The sequence below is a fragment of the Natrix helvetica genome, assembly GCF_964273705.1.
Source record: "Natrix helvetica genome assembly, chromosome: 2".
Lineage (NCBI taxonomy): Eukaryota > Metazoa > Chordata > Lepidosauria > Squamata > Natricidae > Natrix > Natrix helvetica.
In genome coordinates, this window is record NC_138552.1 from 217,638,456 (window position 1) to 217,650,715 (window position 12,260).

Here is a 12,260-nt window from a genome sequence, read left to right on the forward strand (position 1 = left end):
AACTTTTTTTTCCAGAGCCAAGGAAAAATACTTGCCAAAGGGAAAAAAATTCCATTTCCTACAGATGATGAGTACACAAATGAAGAATTAGGTAAGAGGCAGTATGAGTGTTTTCTAAATTAGTTTCATTTGTAAGTGAACTGAGCAACAAGGGACAAGGAACACACTCCATAGATCAGGGGTCACCAACCTTTCAGACCTCAGGGACCACTACATTCATAATTTTAAATCCCACAGACCACTAATATGTTCTGCCTAATGACCAGCTGGGTGGGCATGGCAAAGTGGTCATGTGACTGCATGTGTGTGGCCAACTCAACTCAACCCAACTCCTTAGGGCCCAACAGGAAGTAGTTGCTGGAGCTAAGCAGCCACCACAAAAAAGAGTTGACAAAACAGCTGGCTCAGTTCAAATTGGATCTGACTCAGAAGGAGGCTCAGCAGAAGCACCTCCTGAGGAAGGAGGCTTTCCAAGTAGAGGGAAGACCTGCAGGAGAGCAAGGCCAGGTGCCAATGCCTGGAGGCGCAGCAGGCTGAAATGGTCAGCCAGTTTCAGGCCATGATGCAGTCCCACTGGAGAAAGACCCAGCGGCACTTCCCTCCAGCCTTCACCCAAAGCCCTGCCCCGAGTCAGGATTTCTGCCCCCCTCCGACCCGCACAAAAAGACCCTGAAGGGGGAAACTCTGCAGCAACACAAGCTTTTATTGCACATATTCAGCCCAGGGGGCGTAGTTTGAGGACTCCTGACTTAGTGCAAATAATTTTTCTGCGGACCACCAAAATTTTCTCACGGACCACCAGTTGATGACCGCTGCCATAGATCACTATGTCTAAAGGTATGATTTATTTGTTAAAGAGTGGCATCAGCTAAAGCTAGTAGTGGAATTCTTCTCTCTGTCCATTTCTAGATGTGTTCATTGGACAAAAGTTCAGTATGAAATATTGATTTCAAACTTATTTTGTCTGTTTGGCTAAAACAACAGAGTTTTGAAGATACCTTAAAGACTAGAAGAACAATCTTATATCCTGCTGAATTTAATCACATTTATTCAACAATGTTGTATCCACATGGATGCCAAGGGCCAGTAGTAGGAGCACTGCATGAAATAAGACTAATTTGGGCCGATATTGTTTCATATAATCTCATAAGCCTTTTCTTCCCTCATCATAATGATGTTCTCATAACTTATATGAGGCCGTGTTTCAAATAGTTTTTAATCTCTTTTCTGTAAAAAACTTCATCAATTTTATTTTATCCATGTAAAATAAACCCCTTTGTGTAAAGGATGTGATTTTGACCCCCATATGGAATTATCTAAATGATAGCTAGTTCCCTTGGAGATAATAGCCCAATGGTTTAATTCAGAGGAAGGAAATGCATACTTTTTAACCCTCTGTAACTTTAGGGCACACTCAAACCCAACTATCCCACAAGCCAGCAGAATATTTGATATGTATCTTGATCTCAGAGCTAAGCTCCAACCTTTTATAATAAAGGCAGTGGTACCAAAGCAGCATTATTGGAATACTATGCTATCTCTCTGAAGGCCAATTCACCACATTCTACCTAAATTTTAAAGGAGCAAAAAAGATAATATAACATTCTGCCTAAAAAGAAAAAAAACCATGTCCCTATTCTGGCATATTATAACAATTTGTTTCTGTAATGCTACACAACTGCATTGTACAGTTAGCATCCCCATGATCATATGATCAAAATTCAGGTGCTTGGCAACTAGTTCATATTTATGACCTTTGCTGTGTCCCAGGGTCATGTGATCACTGTTTGCACCCTTCTGACAAGCAAAGGGGAAACCAAATTCACTTAACAGCCAGGTTACCAACTTACCAACTGCAGTGATTCAGTTAACACGAAAATTGACAAGAAATCTGTGGCAAGAAAAGTCACAGTAAAAAGTAAAATGGGGCAAAACTCATTTAACAAATGTTTCACTCAACAGTGGTTAGAATGCAGTACTGCGGGTTAACTCACTGCTTACTCCAGGAGTTTGAATCTGACAGGCTCAAGGTTGACTTAGCCTTCCATCTTCCGAGGTTGGTAAAATGAGGACCCAGTTGTTGGGGACCACATGCTGACTCTGTAAACTGCTTAGGGCAGTAAAACACTAAGTGGTATAAAAGTGCTGTTGCTATTGCTATCCACACTCTAACATCTATGTGTGGATATATCTTTATTCTCAGTCCCTCAGTGACCCACCCCTGACAAATGCAAGGAAGTAAAAAGAAAAAATCTCATTAACCAGCTTAATGTGGTAAAGGCTCTGAGAGTGACTCTAGCCCCTCTGAGCTAATTAGATCCAATCTAATTGGTGGGCCCGGTATTGTTCTTTCTTTTCATACATACACTAAGATCCCAGAGGGATCAGGGAGCTATGATTGCTCCCTTATATAAAATGGGTGACAAAAATAACCCAGCTAATTATAGGTCCGTTAGTTTATTGTACATCATTAGTAAACTATATGCCTAGTACCTATTCACCAAACTTCAAACCTGGGTAATAGATGAGGGAATAATCAACCCTGAGCCAGCAGGGTTTCAACCAGGATGATCTGCTCTAGACCTTTGCCTAGTGCTTCAACATCGAGCAGAGAAATATACGAACCAGCCTGACTTCAGTCTATATGCAGTCGTCATTGACTTCAGGACAGTGATAACATCTCAAAGATTAAACTCTGGGACATTTTGAGCAGATCCTTTATAAACAAACTACTCTTTACTTCTAATGTATAAGATATATGATAAAACTGACCTTTGAGAAAGATGTAGCTGAGAAGGGGATCTGATTTTATTCAGCTTGTCAATAAGGATGTAAACCTTTTAGAAAATTGATATCCATGGGCTTAAATTAGCTGATAAACATCTCCAAATTCTACTTTATGCTGAAGATGCATTTCTTTCATTGTCTTCTGTAGGCATGAAGCAGGCATTAAGAACCCTGGCATCTTACTGTAAATCGGGAATAATTAGTTAACTATGATAAACCTACATTTTTAGGTTTTTCCAACAAAAAGACAGAGGCATACGTAGACAATCAATTCTCATGAACTAGAGCAAGTTAGATGTTTTAAATATTTGGGCATAATATTTCAGTTCAGGCCTCTAAGTTCAAGTAAATTATGCCATTTCTGCAGACCAGAAGATTGCACCAGCAATAACAAAATTTTATAGGCAATAGGAGCTAAATTACATTTAAATATCAATCAAACTGTTTATCACTAAAATAGTTGCAAAAATATTATATAGGATACAAATTGGCACTTCTATAAACCTGTATGAAACCAATCAATTTCCTTAGGACTTTGTTCAGTATCCCAACATGAACTCCTAATGTACTCTTGAGGCTTGAAGCTAAGATGCTAAGCACTAAGGCTCAGGCCTAGACCAGGATTCTAATCTCAGGATTCAGAATCATGTTTGACCCTACAACCATGTTGCCTTTGCTGTTGTAAGACAGCTACCAATCTCATTGACACTGAAGCTGTCAAGAAGAATTCTACCGCCAAATGATACCGTGTTTCCCCGAAAATAAGACAGTGTCTTATTTTCTTTTGCCCCACGAAATATGGCCTTGGGCTTATTATAGGGAAGGGCTTATTATTTCTGGGGCAGGTGAGAAGCAAGGCACACCTTTTACCTTTCCAGCTCCGTTGCGTTCCTCGCCATTGTGCTCAGGGAAGCGGCTGGTTAAAAAAAAAACTTGTGAGTTCAATCAAACATCTTGAAATCGCGAGAAGGTTTTTTTTTAACCAGGGGCTTCCCTGAATACAATGGCGAGGAACGTGACGGAGCTGGAAAGGTGAGAGGCGCGCCTCGCGGCCAACACCGCCCACCGCCCCAATGGTAAAGGCAGTCTGCCTGGTTCTCTTCCCCGCCGTCCCTTTAACGAGGGGTGGCAGGTGGGGGGGGGAGAAACGAGGTGTGCCTCTTACCTTTCCAGCTCCGTCGCGTTCCTCGCCCTTTCGCCGATTGAATCCCCTTGTAAAAAAAACCTCATGAGTTCAACTTCATTAAGTCATAGAATTACACATTTTTTAAAAATTAGATATATTCCATCATCTTATCGTATTCCTTCCCCCCCGATAATGTATTGCTGTACCAACCTTTTTCTCTTTTCCTACTTTAAAGGTAGGTCAAAGACCATAATAAAGTGATTTGATTTGATTCATATAAATATTATCTGTCTGTATCCCCTTCATGTTGATTGAGAGGGTTTCCAACATTTTGAAGCAAATTTATGGAGACTACAAAGAGCAGTAGAATAAAAGAAGAAAGAGTGAAAATCAGTTTTTTCTCTTTCCCCAATTTATGAGCAAGAACTACTTTTATAGGAAGCTGAATTATGCTGAGGCAGATCATTATTGCATATGATTCATTAATGGCAGCAGGTCTTATGCAAGCAGCACATTAATATTTTACTTTCAAGATAGCATATTTAGACATTTATTACTTTGTTGCTTTTTTTAAAAAATTCAATTTTATTAACAAACATGTAAAACACACTCACACACAAAACTTAGACGTACAACACATTTACACAATGCAATACAAACAGGAGCTTCCTCTTCTTTCTAATAGCAATTATCAATCGATACCGCTCACCTTATGTGTTACATCTATTACTTTGATTAGTATATTTATTGATTATTGTACAGTGGAGTTTGAGCACAAAATTGGGTCATCTCAATATTAGATTTTTAAGTTTAGTTCCTTGTGGGATTTTCAGCACTCCTTATATGTGATAAATGTGTAATTTACAGAAGCTTCATTTAATAACTTAAAACATTATTTTGACAGCTATTGCTTATGTATTGATTGGCAATGGTCTTTATGAGGAAGCAATACACCACTTTTCAACAATGCTTCAGGTAACTTTTTTACATTTTTATTCAACTTCAGTAAAAGAGTTTCTCCAAAAAGACAACTTCCTTGGAGAAGACCTATGCAAAACATAGGTTTTTAGGGTTGAATTAGCATTTAAAATGTAATGCATTCTCATTTTTGGGCAAAGGACATTGTGTGCTAGAACTGATGGAAAATATGGATAAAAAAAAATTACAGGAAATAATTTTTATGGGTGAAATACAGTGACATCTTTCTAATGAAAACAGTTTTTACTTGTAGAGTTGAAGTATCTATTTACACCTAATAGTCTGCAGTAGAGTTTAAAGATTTATTTGGAGTTACGGGACATTTCAAATTTAGGAGAGAATGAAGGAAAGTCTTTTTGTTTAAATAAGTGTCATTGAAAATGTCATATTTGAATATACAGTTGCTTTTGACATTAGGAGTACACAACCATTTTAGAGTATCAAGGATGGCATGCGTTGGTAAATGGTGGTTTGGTATATGCACATCCATGAATATGAAGATACAAGGTTACTTAAATCATTATAAGGTGTATCTATGATAATTTATTACTGTTTTATTATATGGTATTGTTATATTAATAGCACAGGAAAGTTATGAAAATTTTTAAAAAATGTTATGAAAGCCCTTAAAATTAAAGCTAATTTTAACAACATGAGCAAAAGTTGCAAGTAGTTCTGGGCTCATCTGTATGAACCTGTAAAATGGCGATATCAGGGTTGGATTTATTTTTAGTTTGTGTTAAACATCTTAGTTGTAGAATTTGCTGCTAAAATACATGCACCACAGTTATCTAAAGTCTATTTTATTTTGCTCTGCCTAGGAACAACCAGAGCTCATCAGTGCAATTTATGGACAAGGGATAGCATATGGAAAGAAAAGGCAACATGTGAGTAGTTAATATATTTGAAGCAGCTGACACTAATTACAATGCATTTACTTGGAAGTATGTAAACTCTTGTGAATTCAAAATGTTTGAAATGGATTATTCTGTGCTTACTGGAAATATTAGATATTTCCAACTATTCTGAGAATGTTCCAAACACAAAAAACCTGTTGATCACAGCCACACTTAGGGGTGCCCAGAACATTTCAAGTCAGGTCAGAATGGCTCTTTCAGACTTGAAACATACTTCAGTCGAGGTTTTTGTGAAGCACTGCACTGACTTAACATACAGTATGGGCATCAGCAGATCCAGAATAGGGGCAGTTCTGCTGAAATCCTTGGAAAAAGCTTCATTTTTTAGTTTGGTTTATAAATACCCTGGGCCAACATTATTGCATTTTGGAAGATCGCATCCCTTTGAGGTGAGATTAGCTCTGACCTCGTTGGCCTTCCAGGAGAGCCTGGAGACATGGCATTGTCATCTGACCTGGGGAATCCAGTGATCTTGGTAGGAAGTCTGGTAAGTGCTTATACTGTTAGAAAAATGTGTTTTCCTACAGCTATGTTTTTGTATTTTTAAAATATTTTTATTGTTTTTATGGTTAATCATTTTTGTGGTTACTTTTTGGTTAAGTTTTCATTTTTGTCTGGATTTCTAACTTTGTAAGCCACCCAAAGTCACAGTGGTTTGCAATTTAATAAGTCAATCTTGAATCAGTATAATTTCACGTTATGTGGTAAGTATTCTCTGTGGATCAATATTGAATTAATATTGCGGGTTTAAATAAAGTAGGATAAAAGAGCAAAAAAAAGTAGAGGCTATGTAAAATATTTCCATTTGTGGTTCTTCTAGGCGTCCAAAAGAAAATGCAGAATGCTTTCAGATTACAGTTCTGTTATCTCTGTGTGAAAAGTTGGTCTTTTGACTTGGTGCAGAGTGGGATCCTCTGCTGCCTTGAATTTGAAACTGGCATGACATTCCTTTAGAAACAGCCATATTTTATGCACACTTTTTCTTTTATACAACCAAAATCATTGTTTACCCCATTTTCTGATTTCAAAGTATATATATGGACAATCTGTTGGAAATGACCCCGTGAGCCCTGGAGCTCCAATTCTGTAACCAAAGACTTAGATGGAAGCATTACTACTTTCATCTTCAAAATATTGTTGACAATGGATATAAAAAACAATATTTCAATGGAGCTATATTTGTCATATCAAAAGCTCCTTTCTTTTACTTACATATGAAAGCAGTTTGTTTGATGCCTTTGGTGTTGTTCATTCTAAACCCTCTGAACTTAACTTCACTTTGATTAAACTAAATATACCAAAGCTTATATTCATTATTTTCCAGGATATTAAAAATGCCGAGCTTGCTTTGTTTGAACTAAACAGAGTAATTAATCTGGCACCAGATCATCCTGAAGTTTTTGAACAACGAGCAGAGGTACTTTTCCTGTTTTAAAATACTCTGAGGTCTACATTTTTTCTCATTTTTACATTATTGAAAGTTCTTTATCGTTGAATATTATTGTTTTAAGTGCAGTGTAACTTCTGTGTGTATGCCATCTATTTAATTCAAAGGGTAATAGTGTTCATTCAGCTTTGGTTACACAGTACCCTATACAACTATCAATAGATTAAGGATAGTGACAGTTGTTTGGGTGAAAAATAGGCAGAGTCTAACAGAGAAGATGGGAACCAGCTAAAGTTAGTTTTCTCCCAATATTAATCTTAAATACATTCAAGGCATTCAAACAATGTATTATAATTATTTTGCAGCTGAGCATACTGAGGTATATAGTTTACCTTGGTATTTATTAGATGCTTAAAACTATTGTAGTCTTGTATCTCTCAGCCATTTACAGAAATACCATATACAACATCACTATATAAACTAAAATAGTGACACTTTAGAAAACATTTAGGAGAGTAGGTTAATGGGTCAGTGCTGGGAGAAAACCAGTCCTTACCTCCACCCAAATTCTTCATTTAAACCAAATTGAAGACTGCCTCAAATGGATTATTAAAAAAATGGTTAGATTGTTATTTTGGGAGTTTGGGCTTGGATGTATAGTGTAGGTATTTTGTGTTTAATTAAAAGGCTGTGAACCATCGTTCTTTTATATGATATATTTGCTACCCAGAGTTTTATGGATAGATGGTCAGTCTTACAAATTTGATAATAAATACAAAATAAAATAAATCAGGGATTTCCAAACTGCGGGAGCACAAGAGTAACCTCTTGGTATTTTTTTGTTAAAAAATGAAACAGGAATCATGATGCTATTCTGTAAAGAAGAAAACTATTGCTCTAGCTTTGCCATTAAGAATAATTGTTTGCCCAATATTCTAAAATGATAACATAAAACAGATATGTTCTAAGTAGCACAAAAGAGCTATTCTGGTGCTGGAGGAACCAGGCAGAAAGTTCCTCCTGGACATTCTACTTGGCTTAGTCCAGTGGTGGGCAACCTTTTTTTTCAACTGAGCCAAATCTCGCCAAAATCACGATTGAAATTTACTTTGAGAGCCACATTTTTAAAACCGAAAATACATAGGATGGTACACTGTTTTTAGTTTCAATAAGTTTTTATTGAGAATATTCTGCATGCAAGTATCTACATAGGTCGGGAGGATACAAATAACACAACTAATAAAACAAAAACTTTAGAACGATATTATTTATCGATAACGTTAAATTCCATAAAATTTGCCTTACAATGTAGAGAAAATTACATCCTGACAATGACTGACAAAGTCACAACCACTAATGTGAACATTGGCCTTGCATTTCCTTGGATAGTTTGAGTAAGTCAGGTTTGTAAGTTGTTGTTTTTAATTTCATCTCTCTCTCCCACTTTCTTTCTTTTTTTCTTTTTCTTTCTCTCTCTCTCTCTGGCTCTTTGTCTCTCTCTCCCTCCCTCCCCCATCTCTGTCACTCTGTGTGTGTGTGTGTCTGTCTGTCTCTCACTCACTCTGTGTGTGTGTGTGTGTCTCTGTCTCTGTCTCTCTCCCCTCCCTTCCTCTCTCTCTGTCACTCTGTGTATGTGGGTGTGTCTGTCTCTCATTCACTTAATCACTCACTCTGTGTGTCTCTCTCTCTCTGTCTGTCTATCTTTCTCTCCCTCCCTCCCCCTCTCTGTCTCCCTCTGTCTGTGTGTGTGTGTGTGTGTGTGTGTGTGTGTCTGTCAGTCTCTCTCTGATTCCCTCCCTCACTCCCTCTCTCTGTTCCTCTCTCTGTCTGTCTGTCTCACTCACACAAACAGACACACACACACACACTGTGGTCACCTTGTTGAGTGTTCCAATCACATTTGAAACACTCAACAACTGGCCTGCATTTATGGTATTTTACAGCATTCTGCAGTCATAGGACCAAAATTGGTTGTCACTCGCCCGGGCTTTTGCAGAAGCTTCCCTCCGAAGCCCGAGAGGAGGGAGGGGAGCGGGCACCCGGCACACAGAAGAGCCGCATTAAAGGGTGTAAAGAGCCGCATGTGGCTCGCGAGCCGCGGGTTGCCCACCACTGGCTTAGTCTATGAAGAATCCTGTGTATATAATAAGGCAGAACCAAAATGACAAGATAAATCAGAGAGAGCAGAGAGAGCATTCAATAAGCAGTACTGTTGCTGAGAAAAACAGACACAAACTACAGGTAGTCCTTGACTTACAACAATTCATTTAGTGACAGCTTGAAGTTACAACAACACGGAAAAAAGTGACTTATGAACATTTTTCACACTTATGACCATGGCAGCATCCCTATGGTCAAGTGATCAAAATTCCGATGCTTGGCAACTGATTCAGATCTATGATGGTCGCAGTGTCCTGGGGACATGTGATCACTTTTTGTAACCTTCTGACAAGCAAAATCAATGGGGAAACCAGATTCACTTAACAACCATATTACTAACTTAACAACTGTAGTGATTCACTTAACTGTGGCAAAAAAGGTCATAAATTGGGACAAAACTCACTTAACAAATGTCTCATTTAGCAACATAAATTTTGGGCTCCATTGTGATTGTAAGTCGAGGACACCTGTAATTTCTTTGGAGTAGAAGCTCTGAACTTGAACAATACTGACAATTTGTTGGGGCGGTTGGAAGGAGTGATGGTCAGGGGTAGTAGCCATGCATTTTGGGTCTAGCAGGCAAGTGTGACCAGCCCATCATCTTTATTTTCAAAAAAATATTTTTATCCTGCCTTTATTACTTTTATTATTATTATGTATTTTTTTAATAAATAATTCAAGGTGGTGAATATGCACAATATATTCTTCACCTATTTCCCCCCAAATATTAACCCTGTTTAATAGATTGGTTGAGAGAAAGTGACTGGCTCAAAGTTACCCAGCTTAGTAACTCACAGTCTCCTACTTTCTAGCTTGGTGCCTCAACCACTAAACCAAACTGGCTCTCTCATTAAGAGATTTCTGATTAAATAGGAATATTTTCATCTGTCCTATTCTTTGATGATACCAAAATTGTAAACTGGAGAACCAGTTTAATTAGAAATATTGTGCAAATAAACCAGCCTTCAAAGAACATGTAAATGTAATTCCTTTTTATGAATCTTGTATATATGAAACTGTGTGTGACAAATGCAGCATGTTTTATAATTTTTGTCCACTTGGGCTTGGAGTATTTGTAACAGAAATAAATACATAATTTCAATATAGCCCCAAGATCCCTTTTCTTCCCAAATCACTGTCTTAACACTAAATAGCGTTCTTTTAGATGGGGAAATAAATAAATAGCCTTCTTTTAGGAAGGGAAGTAATAATTTTTATCTCTCACTGCACGGTTAATGAATTATTTGAACATTACTTGTGTTCTGTGGATCACCAAAGATGAAACTAACCAGAAAAGTTAGCACTGTTCAGAAATTAGAGATTCAGAATGTTTCTTCAGGTCCAATTTTTATTCCCCATGACCTAGTGCTTCATGATTAAATCCAATTCTTGCTAGGCTAAAATATTATTTTGAATTTATAGATATTGTCATCTTTGGGTCGAATTAGTGAAGCACTGACTGATATCACTAAAGCTATTCAGCTGAAACGCTCAGCGCATCTTTATCGACACAGAGGTATTCTTTACTTCATATCTGAGGTAAGACTTCAGTCCCTCATAGTACTGAACATTAGGCTCTCAAACATGTGAAAACAACTTTACTAGAAAAACTTGATGAATTAGGTCTCAGTATTTTAAAAGCTTAAGGAGTAACTTAGACCTCTAGGTGTTGCAATGAGGTCATTCCCACAAAATGTATTTGTTATTAATGTAATTTTTATAAGCACATATTGTTTTTTCTGATCTCATTTATTGAATTAAGTACAATCTGTTTTTATGCACATTTTTTACAAGTACATTCCAGTGGTTTTTACTAGGAAATCAGACTTATTGAATTCAGCACGTTTTATATTAAGAAAATTACCGTGTTTCCCTGAAAATAAGCCACGCCCTGCTAATAAGCCCAATCGGGCTTTTCAGAGCATGCGCCACAATACGCCCTCCCCTGAAAATAAGCCCGCCCCCAGTCCCCGCCATTAACACTGTACCACCTACCGGTACAGCTTCCGGGGCAAAAAGAGGGCTCGCCGCAAAAACAGCGGCAGGCCAGCAATGTGATCACCCCCTCCTGCCTGTTCCTTCTCGTGCAAAAAAACACCGCCCACCCCAACGGCAAAGGCAGCCTGCCTGGTTCCCTTCCTCGCGTTCCTCGCCATTGTGCTCAGGGAAGCGGCTGGTGAAAAAAAAAACTTCTCACGAGTTCAATCAAACATCTTGAAATCGCGAGAAGTTTTTTTTTTTTTTTACCAGGGGCTTCCCTGAATATAATGTCGAGGAATGCAACAAAGCTAGAAAGGTAGGAGGCACGCCCTGCGGCCCAACACCGCCCACTTTGCCCCAATGGTAAAGGCAGCCTGCCTGGTTCCTTTCCCCGCCGTCCCTTTAACGAGGGGCGGCAGGTGGGGTGGGGGGGAGAAGCGAGGCACGCCTCCTACCTTTCCAGCTCCGTCGTGTTCCTCGCCCTTTCGCTGATTGAATCCCCTTGTAAAAAAATCTCATTAGTTCAACTCGCGAGATCTTTTTTTACAAGGGGATTCAATGAGCGAAAGGGCGAGGAACGCAACAGAGCTGTCAGTCTCTGGTAGCGCTAGGACACGCCTCTTGCTTCTCCCCCCCCACCTCTCCCCCCTCACTAAAGGGACGGCAGGAGAGGGAACCAGCCAGGCTGCCTTTATCATTGGGGCGAGGTGGGCGGTGTTGGGCTGCGATGCGCACCTCTTTCCAGCTTCATCGCGTTCCTCGCCCTTTCGCCCATTGAATCCCCTTGTAAAAAAAATCTCATTAGTTCAACTCGCGAGGTTTTCCTACAAGGGGATTCAATGGGCGAAAGGGCAAGGAACGTGACGAAGCTGGAAAGATAAGAGGTGTACCTCACAGCCCAACACCGCCCACCTCGCCCCAATGA

At 38.8% G+C, this 12,260-nt stretch overlaps 1 protein-coding gene across 3 annotated transcripts in view; it reads left to right on the plus strand.

Annotated features, from left to right (window-relative positions):
* The window catches only part of TTC13 (tetratricopeptide repeat domain 13), a 45,458-nt gene that overhangs the window by 4,191 nt on the left and 29,007 nt on the right, over nucleotides 1-12,260 (plus strand). For all 3 annotated transcript variants that reach the window (XR_014174627.1, XM_081944119.1, XM_081944120.1), the window contains exons 3-7: nucleotides 16-91; nucleotides 4,818-4,888; nucleotides 5,713-5,778; nucleotides 7,133-7,225; nucleotides 10,778-10,894. Coding sequence is in view for 2 of the 3 variants with exons in the window: in XM_081944119.1 (XP_081800245.1) it covers nucleotides 16-91; nucleotides 4,818-4,888; nucleotides 5,713-5,778; nucleotides 7,133-7,225; nucleotides 10,778-10,894 (423 nt within the window). In the remaining variant the exon portion in view is untranslated. The remainder of the gene's footprint in view (nucleotides 1-15; nucleotides 92-4,817; nucleotides 4,889-5,712; nucleotides 5,779-7,132; nucleotides 7,226-10,777; nucleotides 10,895-12,260) is intronic.